Source organism: Lonchura striata, chromosome Z, assembly GCF_050655825.1.
Source record: "Lonchura striata isolate lonStrDom1 chromosome Z, ASM5065582v1, whole genome shotgun sequence".
Taxonomy (NCBI): Eukaryota; Metazoa; Chordata; class Aves; order Passeriformes; family Estrildidae; genus Lonchura; species Lonchura striata.
The window spans coordinates 84285977-84306729 of record NC_140740.1 but is presented as its reverse complement, the minus strand read 5'-3'; the positions used below and the strand labels follow the sequence as shown (position 1 = coordinate 84306729).

The following is a 20753-nucleotide window of genomic DNA, read 5'->3' as shown; positions in this document are numbered from 1 at the left end:
TGAATTTAGGAAATCTGTTGGAGCAGCAGAGATTTACACAGTTAGCATTTTTTTTTTTTTTTATTATTATTCAGCTGTTCTTTCTGTGCCAAAGTGAATAATTTCTCTGGAGCAGGAAAGCAGGACTGAAACAATCATAAATCACAGGCAGATAAATATTGTGGCAAGCAGATCTGCTTTCAAGTCCTTTTTTTTTTCCTGCTGGAACTACAAGCTGCATGTGACTAATGCCAGAATGCAGCAGTGCAGGTGGGGTCCTGTGAACAAGATGCCTACTTTAATTTCTCCATCAGTAGATATCAGGTAAGCAAGCCCAGAGGAGAATTCTCCTCCTAAGATAGGTGCTTCCACTTGGCCTGAAGAATCTCATTCCAAGATCTGTGACTATCTGGAGTAGACCTCCATGAACTAGATGGGGAACCTGCTCAGAGATTATTTACAGCTACATTCTAGCTGGGTCATAGTGGTCAGGAGGACAAGACGAGCATTTGCCAGGGATTATTGATCAAAACTGCAACACAAGAAACTGCATTAATGCTATACAGGGAGCTGTTCCTGCATTATGGTAGTGGGGTTGCATGGAGTGTTCCCCTGAAGAAAGGACTGAACCCTTCCAGGTGTAGATCTGGCTCAAAATTGCCTGCATTGAGAGGCTTTACAACACAAACAATGAAGATCAACAAAATTCATGAGAAGGAGAAATGGGAGTACCTCCCAAAGGTGCATGCAGCATCTGTGGAGCAGAGGCAGTAACAGAAACTTACATTATCTTAATTGCTGTAAATCTTCTTAATCTTAAAACGTCTCTTAATCCCTTACCATGTAATAAAAGACATCACCTTGTCTTTTAGCGAAAAGATTTGTGTCATAGTTCAAAAGAACAGTGTGTGGGTTGCTATTTTCATCTAGTGCACTGGGAAATGTATTTATACAATGTGCCTGAAAGCAAGGCAGAGTGCGTTTTAGCTAGGCTTGCACACACTTTGCAGCATAAGTAGGAGACTGTGGCCCCCCAGGTATCTTGGAGTAGTAATGATCCCTCCAAAAGCAGAGTCAGATTTGTGCTCTTCAGCTGGCAGCTCAGTCTGGTAACCCAGAATCACTCCCCATGATGTCTGCATCATTTTCATTTCTCTTCCTGTGCAAGCTCCCTGTAGCCAGCGGGAGCACAGTGGTTGAATATTCTCTTAGTGCTAGGTACTGGAGAGTGATGATTGCTTTTGTTTCCATCTTTCTGCTTTTTCCTCTTGCCACCTTGAAGCAGGATTTAACTGGTAGGAAGCAGGTAAAAGGAGTCTCAGGAACCTGCCTGCTGTGTGTGTTGGCCTCTGGAACAAAAATACCTCCTCCTCTCTTTGCACAGCTGCAGGATCTTGAAGACTCACAACCTCAAGCTCTTCTGCAGTGGGCACAGGCATCAGTGTGAAATGGGTAAGGGAGAGTGCTCTGTCACAGTGCCTGTTTATTGAAATATTTGTGTGAAGTATGTGTGAGCAAAAGCCTCAGTTCTATCTGTGGAGGGATCTGAGCCAGCAACATGATGAGCTGCAGTTATCTGATGATGTGCCCCCAGCCCAAGGCACATTTTAGGGTCAGGCTGACCCAGCCACATTGGCACTGCTAACACTGACCTTGTATGTGTTTATTTGTATGACAAGTTTGTAGTTACAGGTGTGCTACTTAAACACATATCCACACTGAGGTAGAACCTTGTATAACAAAACTGGAATATAAATTATGTTTTAAAATTCTATTCTTTGATCCAACTGTTTTTTCTCATCTTCAGCAGGACTTGTTTATGTGAACTCACAACATTTCCAGACAATCTGTTTCCAATCAATGCAATTATTACTTTTATGAATGACTGAAGCAATAGCTTATCCTAACAGCCTGTGTGTCTTCAAAGGCAGTGGCAGAAGTGCTTCACCATTATTTCAATTGCAGAATGATGCAGTCAGATGAAAATTAAACCCATGCAGAATGTGAAATGGGTTTATGTATGGAACTGAACCTAAGTTTCTTCTGCAAAGCCTTACCCTACCCAAGCCAGAGGTATCTGATAACTTTCCTGCAGCTTCAGTCTTTGCACATTTGTGTTGTATGTTTGTGTCAATCATCTCATAATGTACTACCATCTTGTACATAATGTACCTCCATCTTGTAGTTCTCAGCATGAAATGGTGTCATCATATTTATGGTTATTTGGTGCACACTCTTGTATCAGAAAACAATTGTTCATGCTGCTTGGTAGGCTTCATGAAAGGTTACAGAGCAGAAGGAGAATGAAAGAGTCCATCAGAGGATATTAGTAAAATATATTTCAGCTAGGGAGTGTGTATTTTTTGTAGGTGGTTTTCGTTTTGTTTTGTTTTTTTGTTTTTTTTTTTTTTCATCTTTTTTTGCAGCAGAGGAGTTTCACAAATGAATGAATGAACTGAAGTGAATATTTTACTTCTCAGAGATATTAACTATACTGAATCAAAAGTGCATGGCACAGTATGAGATAAGAACACTAACTATGATGCATACAAATCAGACACAACTGACAGGCCATCAAGAGTGTTTGAGATTTTTCAGAAACTGATTATAAAATGTAGCACCTGCTTCAGCCTGGAAAAACATCTATAGGATCATTTTCAATAACAGATATGTATTAGCCGAGTGGTGGTTTCTCATTTGTCATGAAATGGAAATAGTGGTTGGCAATTAAAAACCTCAATAACAGATGACAAGCAAAGTGCTAGGTCCTGCTGTTCAGTCACAACAACCCCATGCAGTGCTACAGGCTGGGGCAGAGTGTCTGGAAAGATGCCCAGCAGAGAAGGACGTGGTGCTGCTGATTGATGGCAGCTGAACAAGAGCCAGGAGCGTGCCCGGGTGGCCAAGAAAGCCACTGGCACCCAGCCTGTGTCAGCAATAGTGTGGCCAGCAGGACCAGGGCAGGGATTGTCCCCATGTACCCAGCACTGGTGAGAACACACCTTGAGTTCTGTGCTCAGTTCTGGGCTTCTCACTATAGGGAAGACATTGAGGTGCTGGAACATGTCCAGAGATGTGAAGTGATGGAGCTGGTGAAGGGTCTGGAGCACAAGCCCTACGAGAAGCAGCTCAGGAAGCTGGGGGTGTTTTTCCTGGAGAAAAGAAGCCTCAGAGGTGACTTCATCACTCTCTACACCTGCTTGAAAGGAGGTTTTAGCCACCTGGGTGTCGGTCTTTTCTCCCAGGTAGCAAAGGACAGGACAAGAGGAATTGGCCTCAAGTTGTTCCAGTGGAGGTTTAAGTTGGATATGTGGAAAAATTTTAGCAGCAGAACAGTTCTTAAACATTGGAACAGACTGTAACCATGAAGCAGTAGAGTGCACATTTCTGGAGGCATTTAAAACACACGTAGACATGGCACTTAGGGACGTGATTGGTGGTGAAGGGACGTGATTGGTGGTGGACTTCACAGTGTTAGGTTAGCAGTTGGAGCTGATGATCTTAAAGGTCTTTTCCAACCTACATGATCCTATGATTCCATGAAAAATAAGAGAGTTCCAAAGGTCCAGGATATTGGACAGCAGGCCTAATATGAGATGAAATGAATGATACCTGAAAATGATGAAATTTATGTCTCCACATAAATTTCATGGGGAACTTTACTGTTTTAGTTATAGTTGTATTAAAAGGACATCACACCAGTGCAAAGAAATAAATAATATACTAAGTGAAGGATTCACTTACAAATACGAATTGCTAATTGCAAGCTAGAAGGAGACAATAGGAAAGGAATTGATCCATTAATTACACAAATGTGCAGGTACCAGGAGATTGATGTTGGTTTGTGTTCAAGTACTGTACTGTCCCTATGTAGCTAGAGAGGAGCTGTCACTGTGCAGATGGAGATTACAGAGATAAAAACTTGGAGACTAAGATTTTAGTTAAAAAATTATTTTAATGAGGCTGACAGAGTCATGCTGTAAAAATGTACTTTCCATTATCCAGCAAAGAAGACTATTCAGCAGCTTGTAAGGTAAGAAAAATCTTTTTCTGTTAAAGTGACTATCTACCTCATTCACTTTTTGGCTTCAATACCCATCTGCAGAGTGAAATACAGGTCTTGCACTTGTTTCAACTTATTACTGCCTCAAATAATGTGGAAAAAAAATTTCTAGAAAATACAAAGGGCCTCCATTTGGCTCTGTACCAAGCTGGCAAAAGGCTCTTCAACATCAGCCTTTAAAATCTACCTCAGTGTCTGCAAGGGAAATGACACATTACCATAGTGGTGATGTTTTGAAATAGTTGGTGTTCTAAATACCTCCAAATATCCTTAAATATCTCATGTATCTTTAGAGAGAATTTTCTCAGTTTACCAGTTTGTTTCCCTGCAAGAAAAAACAGTTTTGTTTGGCAATATCTTTTGTCTGGGTTGGATACAGAGAGAGAGAGATTTAAGTAAAATACCAGAGACAGAGAAAGTTGAGTCTAGGGACGGAGCATGGCTGAAGGTCCCCAGTAGCAGACCATTTTTCAGTAGTGTTGATTCATAAACAAAGTTTATATATTGGAGCTTTGAGTGCTCCTTTTTTACTCCTTTGTCTTACCTGTTTTTGTTCTGCCACTGCATAACTTGTGCAGGACACGTGCTCCATGGATCCTCACTTGACATGTCTAAATGAACCTCTTGGAATCCTTCCAGTGTCTTTCCCATGATATCACAGAAAAGATAATGCTGAAGAGGATATGCTTCTCACTGACCTAGAAATCAGCATAAACTCATAGATTGTCCCAGGGAGCAGAAATGCATACAAATGCATCCTATCTCAGTTGTGTTGAGATTTGTGATGAGTGGATCAGGAAAAGTAAGCATATCTCTGTCTACTCAGAGCTTTGAATTTAATTGATAATTTCTTAATTTAATAAAATGTTAATAGTCCTTATCAGAGATCCCCACATTATGAAAAAGACCAGAAAACAACATTCTCCAAGGTACTATAATTTCTCAAATGAGCTCCCCAGCTGAACTTGGCATCAGTTCTTTGTTTATGAAAGGAATCATTAATCAGTTTCCTTAGGTGTATTAGTTTTAGTTAATTGATAAATTGTGATGGTTTCTTTAGGGCTATTCAGTATTAATATTTAAGCATAGGTTTTTTGTTCATGGAAGTACCACTTTTGAATGTTACACAATACATTCCTGAAAGGGTGTTTCACTTTTATTGAATCTGTAGCAGGAGGAAGTCACATGTTTTGGTTGTTTTTTCCAGACATAAGCTTTATATCATAGCCTTGATGATATTCACTGATGTCAATAAAATGTACTTAGTTCTGATTCTGAAGTGATTCTGCAAAACTGAGTGACCCATTCCTGCTCCAAAGCAGTACTCTGTGATTAGCTCCTTATGTTTGGATGATGTGATAAAGAGAGATTTAGAGATTCTGAGGAATCTGTTGTCCTGTCTATTCAATCTAAATATGGCTCAGGCACAAATATTACTTCCAAAAAAAAAAAAAAAATCACCAAAAAAACCAAAACAAAAAAAAACCCCGTAAAATTCCCTCAGCACATGCCTTTTTAGGTGTGTTTCCTGTGAAACTTGTGTTTGAGAGGGAGAACTTTTGCACCATTCTCTGATCTAAGCATACACACATGCACACATTCTGAAAGACAGGTTTGGGTATTACTTGTCTACAATATGAAATGAGATATTTGCAAAGGAAAAGCTTTTGATTTCGCATAATTATCTTACCTAAAACAATGCTGCATGCAAATTTCCATCATTCTTTAATTAATTAAGGAGGCCTAAGATATTTCTATTTCTCTGGAAGTCATCCTTAGTAATCCTAATCCTGTAGCTTTCCCGGCACACAATTTTGCCTGCCATATTTTTGACATTTATTTTTTTTAATCAAATATCAAATTCAACAGCACTCTTTCAAGCTGATTTGTGAGTTTTCATTTTCTTTATAAAAGCTGGATTGATGTCAGTCAGCTATTGAGGGGTTAGCTCATGGCTGATAGGGCTTCTGTAACAGAGATCTAGCAGTTAAGAATTTACTTCAGATACAGGATATGTTTGAGCATGTACTCTTCACCATTTTCCTTGCAAAATTAACTTCAGTCACTTTCAGATGTAATTCAAAACACTTGTAAGGTTGTTGTTCATCTACTAGGGTTGTCTAGTCCAACCTCATTCTCAGACAGGGTTACCTACAGCAGGTTGCTCAAGGCTGTGGCTCATGAATTTTTAAATATCTCCACAGATGGGGACTCCACTGTAACTTTCTGCAACTCGATTTATTTTTTTCTAATATTTAAATTGCATTCCCTGTACTTGAGTTTGTACACATTATCTCTTCCCTTGTCATTGTGTCTTGAAGCCCAGAACTGGGCACATCACTCCAAATTTCTGCACAAGAGGGCTGAGTAGATGGGAAGGATCTTTCAACTTTTAGACAGCAGTGCTGCTAACGCAGCCAAGAAGACTTAACCTTCTCTGTTGCAAGGACACATTGTGAGCTCGTGGTCAGCTTCTTGTCCACCATAACCCCAAAGCCTTCACTGTAAAACTGCTTTCCAGACAGATGGCTTACTTTTTTGCTGTTTTGCTGGGGAATGTCTCCCACATGTACCTGAACAACCATATTACTCTTTTTCAGATGCATACTGACAATTTAACCCAGCAAAACTCACACAAATGCATATATCATATTTTAACCCCAACCCAGCAACCAAGCACCATGCGACTGCTCACTCACCCCCCACCACCAGCTAGAAAACTTGTGGATTTGAGATAAAGGCAGTTCAACAGGGAAAGCAAAAGCCTTGCATACAAGCAATGCAAAACAAGGAATTAATTCACTGGTTCCCATCTCCAGGACAGCAGGGCCCCCTCACAGTGACTTGGGAGGACAAATGGCATCACTCAGATATTCCCCATTCCTCCTTCTTGTGCCCAGGTTTAATACAGTCCTGGAATACCCCTTTGGTCACTTTGGGTCACCTGTCCTGGCCATTTCCCCTCCCAATTTTCATTCACCACCCAATTCTTCCTCACCAGTGGCAGCACAAAAAGCAGAAAAGGCCTTGACTCTGCCTAAGCCATGCTAGGCAGTAACAAAAATGTATAAAAAACATATTCAGCACAAGTCCAAAATGCAACCCATAAGTAGTTCTCTGTGAAGAAAATTAACTCTACCTTGGCCAAAACCAGCACATCATATCTGAGTACACCCATAGTATTTGGTTTAACATCTGATTGTTAGCTATTTAGCCTATATGGACTAAAGGAATTATTATTACTTTGTGACAGCTGCCATGCCACTTATTTTCACACTACTTCTGGGATTTTTTTCCATATAGAAGTTTTTTATTCTTTGAGGGCAGGGCTGTTTGTAACCAGAAAGGTGACAGCTGGCAATTGTTGTCCTGGAGCTCTAGCTGTTTGTGTCTCCTTTCTGTAGCCTTCTCTAAAGATGTTAGAAATAATGTTGATTGAAACTCCTAACTGATTAATGAATAGTGTAGCAGTCTCTGACTTCTCTTTGTGTGAACGTATATGTCATGGTTGGGGTGTGAAAGACAAGAAGATGAAATAAAGACAAAACCTCCCAGGTTTATTATACGAACAGATTCACTAAGTATGTCCGTCTTCTGTTTCCTGGGAAGCCTCAAAATTGGATTTAAGGACAGGACAACTGCTCTTTCCTTTTGCTTCTGCCTATAACTGATGCACTTCAGTTGCACGTAGATGAATTTTCTGGAATCTTTGCTGCTGTACTGCTAAAACCAGAAGCTGTTATCCAGGGAATGTTAACAACAAAGTCTACCGTTTAGGATGAAAAACAAAGGAGATGGAAAAAAAAAAGCTTTTCTAAAAGTAACACAAAATTCCTTAGTTAAAATGTAGTGTAAATTTTTGGTTCTCGTAATATATTTCCTTCCAATTAGTTAACAGTGCAGCATTTCAAACACTTAGAAAGTTACTTTGCAATCACAGGTGAATTAAGAGAATCTATGAGGATCCTGATTTTTGTTCTTTTAAGTGTCCTGTATGCTGAATGGCTGCAGAACAAAATGCCTTATGCATTTAAAAACTTGGTCTTGTCTAAGAAATAAAAGAAAGTAATGTTATTTCACTTCTTATGTGATGAGCTGAGCTGACATTATAGCTTCATGATTGCCTACAAGTAGTGCTTAGAGCTGAAAAAAAAAAATCTCTGTTGCTGAATTCTGTTTCCTAAGTAACTACAGTATAATGCTGGATAGCTCTAACTGGAGGAAAGCTAAAAAGGGATAAACTTGATAGATTATTGAACCCAATTTAGTTTGATAATCAGTGAAGAAATCTTTTGAGGGGGACTCAGAAGTTAAAGGTACTAGTGAGATTTGTGATCACTGATGTTTGCACAAAAAGGCTGCTTAGAGATATTCCTGCAGTACCTGGATGTGACACAACTAGGCTGTATTTCCTTTTTGCTTGCTGTGAAATTTTAGCTTACTTGCAATTTCAGTTAGCCTTCCTTGCACTACAGGAAATAAATTGCCAGATGGTCTGTGTAAATTTTCCATCAATATGTAAGAGTTTCTGTATGACTCTGATCCTGCAATGAAGGATGCAAAATGATGGTAGAGGAAGGCTGACAGTAGACAGGGACCATTCCAGGTGGGGTTTGTCTGGGCTCCCTAGATGTCTTTTTGTTTTAAGCCACAGGTTTCCTAACAATGGAAGTGTCAAGGGGTTTGTGGTTAGGCAGCTGGATATGGATAGTCTTGTTTACTGTTGTTATTTCCCACCTGGCAAAAAGGAAAAACCTTTTGTATTAAAACCAGATATTGTAAGGCTTGAAATTACCAGTTTCCCCATGCTTCTCTGTGGCAGATCTAAAAGGGACATTTCTCTGTCATATTTTGGGGGATTGGAGGGTGGTTTTTGATTCAGGGTTGCTTTCAGCTTAGGGTTCTGGGAAAACATTTGACCTGGAAAAGAAGTGTGGAGAAAAAAGGGATCTGCTTAGCTGTTCACAAATTCCTTGGTGGTTATTAGAAGCAATAGTTGATCTGGTAAGTGCCATCACTATGGCAATTCAGGAGGAATCATTGTGACAAGTTGCAGATGTTTCTTCCCTCAAGGATCAAGGTTTCACAATCACTATCCCAAGAACTGATGTGGAAAGTGAGAGCAATCACAGTCCTCCAGCAGAGCTGACACACTGTAGAGTAATCTATAGGGGTAATTTATAAAGGGTACTGCTAACCTCTTTCCTTCACTTAGCCTTTGATGAAACCAGCAAAAATTACTTGTCAGTTCTTTGGTAGTGTCTCCTTCCAGCCCAAGCCTTTGTAAAGGCCAGAAATCTTTGCTTTATGGAAAACAAGAGATGCTGAGTATGTGTACTTGTGACTGTGTAAGAACAAGGCTGTCTCAGATTAAATCAGTTAAATCTCAGCGAGCCAATATGGAGGTGTCCTGACTCAGCATTAGGGACCTACAGTGTTTTTCCAGGATGAAGGAACCTCTTCTAGTAAAATATGCAGTGTTTTCCTGCTGCAGGCAAGGTCCAACTGCTTCCAAAGGGATGTGTCTTCTCTTTATCCATGTAACCAGGCTTGATCCTGCTGCTGCCCTGCTGTATCACAGTACATGCTCTTCCCCTTTCCTCAGCCACTGTTTTTCTTCCTGGCTGGATGATTGACAGTAATTTGCTAATTAAAATGCCTCTGAAGTACAGGACAAATGGATTTATGCAGCATTTTGGGGATAAAAGGGCATGTAGGAAGCCTCCTCCTCATTTGCATGGTTCTGCAAGGCCTTTGCACAACACCAAAAAACTGCCTTGGGAATACACAGGGAATGAAAACTTAGGAGCGATGTGTATTCAGCAGTGGAACAAGACAAAGCTGTGATCTCACCTAGGTACTAAGCATTAGAGGTAGTGGTGTCCAAGGACTGGTAAGAGACATGCAGAGATGCTGCTACTTTTTGATCCACAGCAGGAGCCTGGAATTCATCAACTCCAACTGTTTGCTAATGCCATGTGGTCCTCCTTGTCATGGGATGTGTAATTTCTGACAACAATTAAGAGTCTTATTACTCATCCCTGCAATCAAGATTTCAAATTCCTTTCCCAGCCCTGGTGTCATTTTGTTCTGGATGTATTACCTGCCTATCACATTAAAGACCCTTCAAAATCAATCTTCAGTCACTTGGCTGAGCTGATAAAGTGAAAACATAGTGTGGATGGCAGCTTGTCCTTTCCAGGGCTGCAAACAAACTATGCTGCCATCATGCAAATCTACAAATTTGGTCTCTTCCTTTTGCTGCTATGCATCTCCTTCCAGTGCCAGGAAACTTAACCTGATCAGGTTTGCTCAGCTCCTGCCTGGGGGGAGTGTGTGCTGCCTTCCCAGTGAAAGGAGAAACCTTTCCAGGTGCAGAGGGAATGGCAGCTGGTCCTGAGCATGGGGAAGGAGAGAGCTGGGGGGGGTGTCACCACATTCTTACAGGGCTGATTTTCTCTTCTGCTTTCTCTAGGGGCTACCAAAGACATGGGGAAGATGCTGGGTGGGGATGAGGAGAAAGACCCAGATGCTGCTAAGAAAGAAGAGGAACGACAGGAAGCCCTGAGGCAACAAGAGGAGGAGAGGAAAGCCAAGTATGCCAAGATGGAGGCTGAAAGAGAAGTCATGAGACAAGGTATTCGAGACAAGGTAGGTAACTGTCTGTCCTGGTTTGAAGAGCAAAACCAGTGAGAGGCTAAGTCAGAAGTACAGTTTATTAGGAAAAAGGGAACAAAGAACTTAATATATACAATAGCAGAAAAGAAGAGCCACTGACAGAGTTAGAGACACAACCTGACGCTGGCTGGGGCAGTGGTAGCAGATATGGTTCTGTCCAAGCAGTGCTCCTGTAGACTGATGTAGTTTCCCTCTGGAGGTCCAGTGCAGAGAAGGTCTCAGCTGTTCCTCTTGGAAGAGGGGATCTGCTTGCTGTCTCCACAACCCCGCTTATATCCTTGATGGCATCGTTTGGCTCCTCCCTCTGGGCAGAGCATCTCGCAATAGAATGATAGAATAGAATCTTCTCAGCCATGTGGCTAAAAGAACAGGTCCTCCTGGAGGCACTCATCTCTGAGTCAGAGATAAGGAAAGAAAGGGATTGCAGCTCCAGGTGGTAATGGAATACACCCCAATGTTATAACCTAGGATACTGGCTTTCAACACACATTGGTCAGCTTGTAATGCCCAGTGAAGAACACCTGTTTTCAGCTGATTTGTGACTAGTTCCCTAGGCGCCTGGATAGAACCAGATAACTACTCTGCCACACAGAACTTTCTAAGTTCTTCCTTGAGCCCGGTTCCTGTTTAAACACACCTCCCACACAGAAAAGCAAAGTTGAAATAGAGAGTGAAGGTGAGGGGAGAAATCCATGTATTTTTTTCATCGTCTGTTATGCACAAATTGTTAAGTCTAGCACACATTATGTTAAGTATTAGAGGCTTCCTTGTCCCTTTGAGGATGCTTTCCAAGTTTGCATTTGTGGTTTGTGAGAAGACTCATAATTCAGTGAGTTTCTCAGAGTGAGTTTCTGTTGCAGTTATCATCTGTATTGATTCCAAAACTTTATTGTGTTGACCACTGATATGGGACAAATCTACTCTAATGCTAATATTTAGGCTTCTACCACTCACATGGGATTACTCTGAAATAAACTTTTTATATGTTGACTATTAGGGGTTGATGTGGAGAGGGAGAAGACAGTTTTGATGCCTCACCCTCCAGGTCAGGTCAAAACTGTCTTTTCAGAATAACTTTTGTTTGTAAGAAGATGTCCTGGTGTTCCAATATCTTGGAAAGAAATGTGGGATATGGTTGGACAAGGGGTTTCTAATGATGAAGGCTTGTCAGGTGACCTATATCACATGCCAAAGAAAATACCTGTAGATAAACCAAGAAAGTCTTGCTTAGTATAAGAGCTGTTCCCCTGAGCAGTTCCTACCTCTGTGCTCTAAGAGCATGTCTTGGAACAGACATAAACAAAACTATGTCTGCATTGGGCCAAACTTCTGACCCAGTTTTGTGATTCACAATGGAAGCATCAATGAGGGCAAGTTTCCCTGATGGCACAGTGCAGCTCACAAAGAGTTACTGAGAATGACTGAGAATTGCTGTTTTGCAAATAAAGAAATTTGGGATTATGCTGCTAAGAAAGGAAGAGACTTAGAGGGAATTGTCTAGACTTAGAGGGAATTTGACAGTGCCAGAGAAAGGTATCTATATGATCATTTAAAAGAGGCTACGTGTTGACAGAAATGCAGAACATCTACCTGGTCAAAAATTGTTGTTTTATAATCATAGAACCATAGAATTGTCAAATGGTTTGGGTTGGAAGGAACCTTTAAGGATGACCTTAAAGATCATCTAGTTCCAACCTCTCCACCATGGGTAGGGACATTTTTCACTGGATCAGGCTGCTCAGAGCCCCTTCGAACCTGGACTTTAACACTTCCAGGGATGGGGCAGCCACAGCTTCCCTGGGCAACCTGTGCCAGAGCTTCATCACATCTGAGGAGAGAGTTTCTTCCTAATATCTAACCTAAACCCATCCTCTTCCAGTTTAAAAACATTTCCCTTGTCCTGTCACTGCATGCCTGTATAAAAAGTTTCTCTCCCTCCTTTTTATAAGCCCCCTCAAGGTGTGGAAATTTCCAGTGAAGTCTCCCTGGAACCTTCTCTGAAGAACCCCAGCAGTAATGTATTTAATGAATATATACCTAGGGTATCTAGTATATTAATATAAGCATATCAGTGTGTGCATAATATGTTAAATTTGTGTTTACAGTAGAACTGTTTCTAAGCAATGACAAAGGTCATGAGAGGAAAAAAAAAGAGCAGTAAATTTCTCAGTTGCAGGCAAATGAGCTAATGCCAGGGTTTCACCAGTGACTGTCTCTTCTGGACCACTGAATTGTTCCCAGATGTAGATAAGGGCTGCCTTTTTCTTGCTGTTGGGAAAACTGCTGTAGAAGCATTAAAAAAGTCTGAGATGGCCTCTGCTATAATTTCAAGGTGATCTTGTTCATGAGTAGGATGCATACATCCTGAGGTATAGCCAAAGGGGATTTCCCTTATGATACTGGCAACTCTCTGGACTTTGCTGAGCTGGCTGAGCACCGAGTGGCAAAATCTCTTAGAAATGCACTGAATCCTTGAAAGTTTGGCAAGGAGTTTGGTCTATAGAAAAGGAGAACAAGAATACTTGGAGAAACATTATTTGACCTCAGTCAAGGCTTTGGACTGGTGTGGTGGAGTACCTTTGAGATTAGCATCAGGAAATCCTGCTTTGGGCAAGGCATCTGGATTGTGAACTCATTTTCCTGTGGTTTTCTTTTTCCTGGGAGTAATCCCAGGTAGCATGCATTTGAAAGATGAAGGTATTTTCTGCAGAATCAGAAAATATGGATAAAGCTGTAGAAAGGAGCTGTCTCTCTTCCTCTTCCTCTTCTCGCCTTGTCATGACAAAGAGGTGGATTTGGTGATATACAAGACTGTCTTCTAGTAGTGATGATTGGTGGTTGGAAATATGAAACAAACATTGAAAAAATAAAAAAATAGCTGGATTGTTTCCTGTATTACTTGATTATTTAGAAGCTACCTTAATTTCTTCTCTAAATCCAGTAAAAGCAAAAATGCAGAAAAGAAGAAAACTGAAACCTGTGTTCTGTCTGGTATGTATACAAGCACAAGTTACTGTTAGCAGGTATGAATAAAATCAAAGACATTTTAAGTTAGAAGGCTCCATTATGATATTTGCTCATTTCTCGTGTGAGAGAGTGAAAAATGAGCAATTAGTTTGAGTGACTGAATAGGAACAGATTATTTATGCAGAATAAAAGTTTGAAAGTGTTTGTCATAGGTTATGAACCCACAGTCACAATTATTCCTTAGTGCAGCTGCAGGATGTTAGGGAAGCAATCCAGGGAATCACAGCTTCACCAGTGAGCTCCACAGGGCTCTAGGTGGACTAGAGAAAGGAGGGACTCATCATATTTGCTGTTTTTGACTTTTTGCCTTGACTTTCCAACAAGTGTTATGAATGCACTCTCTTGTTTAGGGCTTTGGGAAATGTGGGAGCTATGGCAGGGCTTAAAAGGAATGATGATAGATACCACAGACACATTCCAGCCTGTGTTAACTTTTAAATCTGATCTGTTAAATTGAGACATGTATGCCCCCAACCCAGCATGGGCTGGGTATAGAAGTTACTTAGGGAGACATAGTATGAATTACACAGAAATTAGTTGTTTGGGTTCCCCCCCTGCACCCCCCACCATTAAAAACATGCTGCATTTTCATTTGGAAACAAATTTTTAGGAATAACATTTGAACATGACATTTTTAAATAACTGGACCATCAGTTGTCTTAGCTACTACCCAATATCGAGGTCCAGCATCTGGTAGTGAAAATGGATTGAAAGAATGTTTTTTATACACTCACTTCTCTGAGTGTAAGAAAGGGGGAAGAGTCTCTATCCCAGCTTGTCTTTAACCAGCCTTACATGCTGTCATGTGCATCATGTCAAATGGTTTATAGCACTTGGATTATGTGCTATAAAGCAGAAAATCAGTTATATTAATAAGGATTCATGTGCTTACATTATTAAGGATTCATGTCCTATGGAGGACATAGTTTATGTCCAATAAAGCAGAAGTTTAATTATATTAATAAGGGTCTCTGCCCTTCCAATGGAGCATAAAATCTGCAGGAAAGGTATGGAAAAGCAAAAAATGGAAAATTCTAATGTGGAAGAATGAAAGTGGTCTCTACTATTGCAATTGTCCTTGTCGGATGCTGTGTAAAGGTGTGACACTGTGCAAGATAATTTGTTTATACTGCTAGGAACCTCAGCTCTCCCACTGCATAAGTCAAAGTTAATTGTTTTCTTAATAAATAGATGTTCAGTATTTCATATCTCATGTGTCTTACAATGTATGTTTTCAAGTGCATTTACTATGCAATATCAAAATTCCAATGGCAATATAATGGATTTCCTCATCTGGGGATTTAATTCTCATGCTTTCACTGAACATAGGTCAGTTCACCCTAAGCAGAGTTTCTTCTGGTATTTTTCAGGGTGGGGGACAGAGTTTTGTTTAGATTTTTCTGTTTGGGAGGTGTGAATGCATAAGGGTTGTTATGTGATTAAAGCTTTGGCACGAGAAGAATGTTAACAATGTTAGTGGGCCTCAATGGCATGGCAAAAAATGCTCAGAAGTGCTTGTGTTTTTGCAGGCAATAGAGGAATGGCAAAATCTAGGTTTGAAATTTGTTGCTGCAGGCAGCATATCATACATCAGGAGAATGTGCAGTCCTTGCTCTGTTTCCCTTCTGTCTCTGGTTGTGTGCCACTAATTCTCCCATTTTTCTTACTGGGCCATTTAATACTCTCAATGGTTAGACAGTAAGATTCTCTGCAATATTTGGAATTGCCCAAAGAATCATTGGAGGGTTTGAGTTAGAAGGCACCTTAAAGACCATCAAGTTCCTGCCCTTCCCTCTTGTGGTCAGGGGCACCTGCCACTAGACCAGGCTGCTCAAAGCCCCATCTAACCTGACACTGAACACTGACAGGGATGGGACATCCACAGCTTCTCTGGACAGCCTGTGTCAGTGTCTCACCACCCTCACAGTACAGAATTTCCACCTGTTCTGTAATATTAACCTGCCATCTTTCCATTCAAAGTAATTCCCCCTTGTCCTATCATTCCAAGACCTTGTGTATGTCTCTTTCCAGCTTTCTTGTAGCTCCTTCCAGCACTGGAAAGATGCTCTAAGTGTCCCTGAAACCTTCTTTTTTCCAGCCTGAAAAAACCCCAGCCTGGGAAAAAGAAGGTTTCAGGGAAGAAACCTGGAAAAAAGAAGGTTTCATGTCCAGTCTTCACAGGAGACTTTATTTAGGCTTTGTTTCTCTTCTTTGTGACCCTCTGCTGGACTCTCTTCAGCAGGTCCATGTCCTTCTCGTGTTGGAGTCCCCAGAGCTGGACACAGCACTCTATGTCCCAGGAAAACCATCCAAACTATTCAGTTCCTTATGGATATATAACTAATGTAATTTCCTGGTCTTCTGTGGCTCAAGGCAGATGATAATGGATTTTACTTTTTTTTTTGGAATGTAGGAACATTTTTTCTCTTTTCTTTTTTTTGTTTTTAAATCTGATTGCTGAACTTACTTTTAGCACTAAATCACTCAGACAAAAAGGCAATCAGGATTTATAGCTGCAGTCCTAGATTTTTATGTCAGATAATCAAGATGCAACATCATACAATTATTTACTTTTAATATTTCATTAGCATATTTCTTTATGTAACTGGTGCATAGCTCCTAAAATCCCATTTTAGAAGAGGAAAAATAGCAGAATGTGAGTTGGGTCTATTCTTCAGCAATATCAGAGCTTTGAAACTAAACTCCCAGCTCAGGAGTACAAACTTAAATTTGGTAATACTTTGTTGATATAAAATAGCTTCACACTATTAGCTAAACTCTTAGACGTTATACGGTGTTTCATTCTTCATTCTTGTATAATTTCAGATGCAGATATTGCCAAGGGCTTTAAAAATCCCTATACAAAGAATTGAAATCTCACTGCCTGAAAATGTAATTTAGATACTGCAGTTTTGCCTTGTGAGCAAGAAATATAATAGTATATCTGTCATTGGAGACTATTAGCAACTGAAGAAAGTGTAGAAGTCGTGTTAGTTGCATGCCAAAAAATGAAAGATCTCAAAGAAAATATTTTCCTCAGCAATGAATCTCTGTAATTCCAAAGATAAAAATTTTACTATTATTACATGAAGATTCTGTCTGATCTCGTCCCTTTTAAATCATTGATGTTAAACCAATGATGTAAATTTTAATCCAGCCATTGTGATCTAATGAAGATGAGACTACTGTTCAGTTTTGGGGCCTTAAAATAATTTTCAGAGATCTATATGATTGGGCAGATGCAGAGGTATCATTAACCAGATTCTTCTGTTTCCACAGTGTATTTTTATAATTCAAGATAAAAAAAAAAAGTAAGAATTATCCCACTTAGTTTAGTTCAGTGCAGATTCTCTTTGTGGTATAGACAGATGTGCTTACAACTGGGTCACGGGTCCTCTGGCTATGAGAAAGAAAAAGACTTGCCTATGACAGTCCCAGTGTGATGCTTTGGAATACAGGGATTATTCTGTGCCTTCCATTAAGTGAAATGTCTGAGTGGGATGATTTGGAACAGTTGTACCAGAATTAAAAGTGAAAACTGATAACAACTGCACTCTTTGCAGCATTGAGTCACAGGCTGTCCTGGAAGAAGAACACTGCAAGGACAACATCCCTTGGTGTGCTGCCCACATTTGATATGCTGGTTATTGAGGACAGGCTGTAGGAAGTCTGGGAAGATTTGGAGGAAAGAAACACATTGGCATTGTGATTCAAGAGCATTATAACCCTGCAGATCATTTTCATATTGGTGTTCAGAGGCTTCCAGGGGGGATACAGTGATTTGACTTGGACTAGGCTTCTGACCTTCTGCCAGAACTTTTACCCTCAACCAGTTGTATGCAAGGATGTCCTGACTGGCCTGTGTTGCCTCTGAGTCAGATTCTGGAGTTTCTTTTATCAGTGTTTACACAGATTTGAGTAGCACGAAGCTTCATCATCAAACTTATTTCCAAAAGGCAGCCCTTTGCAATTTTACTATATCACCTACTTCTTTAGCACTTTCTACCTTTGGAAATACCAGGCAAAATTTAATTTTCTGGTTTGTACCTCCAAAAACATCCCCTTGTCTGTAAGGCAATGACTGTTTTTTGTGAAAGGTGAACCAACTGGCCTACTCCAGTAAGGGGAAATACAACCACAAATTGAAAAAAATGATAAAGTTATCTGGGTATGCCCAAGTTTATCAGTGTCACAAATTGAGAGAAAACTGATGCCTTCCCGGATACACTTTTCAGCACAGAACAGGGATTGATATTCCTGCCAAGGACCTCCAAGTCCATTATTAGACAAAGCTATATTCAGGGGCATTTTAAAAAATTTGTTTTCATCTGAACTGAGAAGTTTCATCTTTATATTTCCTTAGAATACCAAGATATGCATCATGTCTTGGTGTTAGTGAATCTGACCATGTAGATTTACAGAATTCCGGAGGCGGTCTGAAGGAAAATGTGTGTTCTAGGCCTTATCTCTTGGCATTAAACTAACAGAACTTCCCTTATGGGAAAACCCGCCTGCATTCCTTCCTGTGCTGTAGCTGTAGACCATTAAAAAAAAATTTGTCGTGGGAAGGCATCTTTAACAAACCGTTGGAGCTTGGAATAAAATTGCCGTAATTTTCATCTGCTTCCATAATAGTTAGAGGTTCAATTATCCAGCAGAACCCAGCAGGTGCTTACTACTCCACTAGTATATCTGGGGCTCATTAGTCTGCTTCTCTGTGCAGCTCTGCCTTTCTCTAACTTGATTTCTTCTGTGTTTTGCGCTAGTCCAAATCTGCACCAGTAGATGTCACTTTGGATACTTGCTAACGAAGTCCCACTGGGTGATGCTTCTGAAGTTTCTGAAATGACTCTTGAAATGCAGCCTATTTTACTGTTACTCACTAACTAGGGTGTCCTCTGCAGTGATTCAGCTGGAATCCTCACTTAAACAACTTTTATCTTGTTGGCTGACAGAACCTGTGCACATTGCTGACACAGCACTGAGAATTTAATCACTAACAACTGGGTGAGAAATAACCCCAAACATAGGATATGCAGTTAGAAGTGCTGTGATTCAAGTAGGAATGGTATCTGAATGGTGTCTCAAACCTTCCTGGGTGTGACTCGTTGAAACTCCAAGCATTTGGCTCATCTACTTGGCATATAAAATATATACATCAATAAATGGTCATCTGCAAGTTCTTTTCCAGTACCAGTGCAACTCTGCATTCACCTCTGAAATACCATTTAGCTCAGTTTCTAGCTTTTTGATGCATCTTTGTGATTATAAATGTGGCTGAACCTTACTCACATCAGCCAGTAAGACCCAGCAGCACAGAGGAAGGGATTTTTCCAAAGATATCTCCAAAATCTAATTTTTAAATTATTATTAGTTACTTTAATTCTTTCTATTCTATATATGTAAATTATATAGATTATATAATGTATAATATAATACAGACTGTATTAAGTAGTATTTATTAATTTAAATAATAATGTAATTAATATTAATTTTTTGTGTGTGTGATTTACAGATGGACAAATTGGGCAGTCTGCCCAAAATCATGCAGTGGTTGAAGAGGAAATAACATTTCTGTGTTGAAGGCCTAGGGATATAGTCTAAACCATGTGTAAATAGGGTTTCTTCTCCTCCTGAAAACATGCACACCTCCACAAGGAGCAGAAGAACTTAAAAATCAAAGCCGTCCCAGAGTCTGTATGACACATGTTCCCATTGTCACTGGTCTCTAGAACTGGTTGCCATGCCCACTCCTGTCTACTTGGAATTCCTTTAGCCAGTAGAGCTAAGGCTACAGGGAATCTGTGCTTGGTTAAAATCCAACAAGGGAAAACATAAAAAAGCAGAGGAGCTTATTGGCTGCTCTGCTGCTTTGGGGAATAAAATACTGTTTCCTTGATGAAAAAAAAACCCAAAAACTTAGGATGGTATAAAATTTGACTAAGTGGCTGGAGGATCTCTGAGTTTTTTCAAACACAGACACTTTAAATCTTTAATTCATCTTAACTTTAAAAGTAGACAGCTCTGTCCTTTGGATCCTTCTGGATCATACTACTTGTGTCAGCCTCAAAATGCAGACGATTACAAGAGAGTTATTTGATCAGTACCATTGACTCTCTTAAGTACAGCTGCACCATTTTTTTTTTCATGTAACTTTTGTTTTCCTAGCTTACAAATCAGATGCAAGGGGAAGGGCTTATACATTTGTCGATTTTTTTTTTGACAAGCTAATTCAAGGACTGTCAAGGTCACCAAACAAAATTAAAAGGTCTGTTCCATTTTTGCTGCAGCCAAAGAGCTGCCGTTAGTTCTTCAAATCAGGCAATAGCCACATTATGTCTCTTCTTTTGTCAGTTTGTTATCTGAGTCCTGAATGATCAGATAACTCACCAGGAATTAATGAGACCAGTGGAGTTATGCCTGCTTGAGAATGCAGCCTGGCACCTCCATGGCTAAGCTAATGGATGCATCATTCTCTTCTGATGAAAGTCATCAGAGCCAGGTTGAGCTTTTGAAATGCTGGTGCTTCCTTAGAGCAAGATGTGACTTTGTCCTGGCATCAGAAGTTCTGCATCTGTTCTGGCAGTGCTCAGTTACATCAGCTTGGGGTTTGAGACTGTCAGAGGGGATTAGCCAGCCCATGCCTGAAAGAAGAAGGGCTAATCCAAGGCAAGGTCTGAGTTCATGCGTGGGACAGGGTGATAAAGTTTTAACCACTTTCACTGTCACAGCTGTGTAGCCTTGCTTGTTTGGTGTTTTCATCCCCCGCAGACTCTTGTCTGTGGTTAAGCTGGGAAAGAACAGGACAGTTTGCATGCCCTGTTCACAGTGATTGTGGCCTTCCTGAGGGTCTCAAGATGTTAGTGTTCAGGAACACACATAATCATGGGATATGATTATATGCAGGTGCTTTTATTAAGAGCTCTGGGAGTTGGGGTACAGACCCAAATCTGACTCCAACATGGTTTTCAAGCTGAACATCTTTTATATTCTATCGTTATATAAC

General features: G+C 40.3%; 1 protein-coding gene across 1 annotated transcript in view; it reads left to right on the top strand.

The window, feature by feature from the left end:
• The window catches only part of CPLX1 (complexin 1), a 106916-nt gene that overhangs the window by 53058 nt on the left and 33105 nt on the right, over positions 1–20753 (top strand). Inside the window, exon 3 of the mRNA XM_021533876.4 lies at positions 10518–10693. Within this exon, the coding sequence (XP_021389551.1) occupies positions 10518–10693 (176 nt within the window). The remainder of the gene's footprint in view (positions 1–10517; positions 10694–20753) is intronic.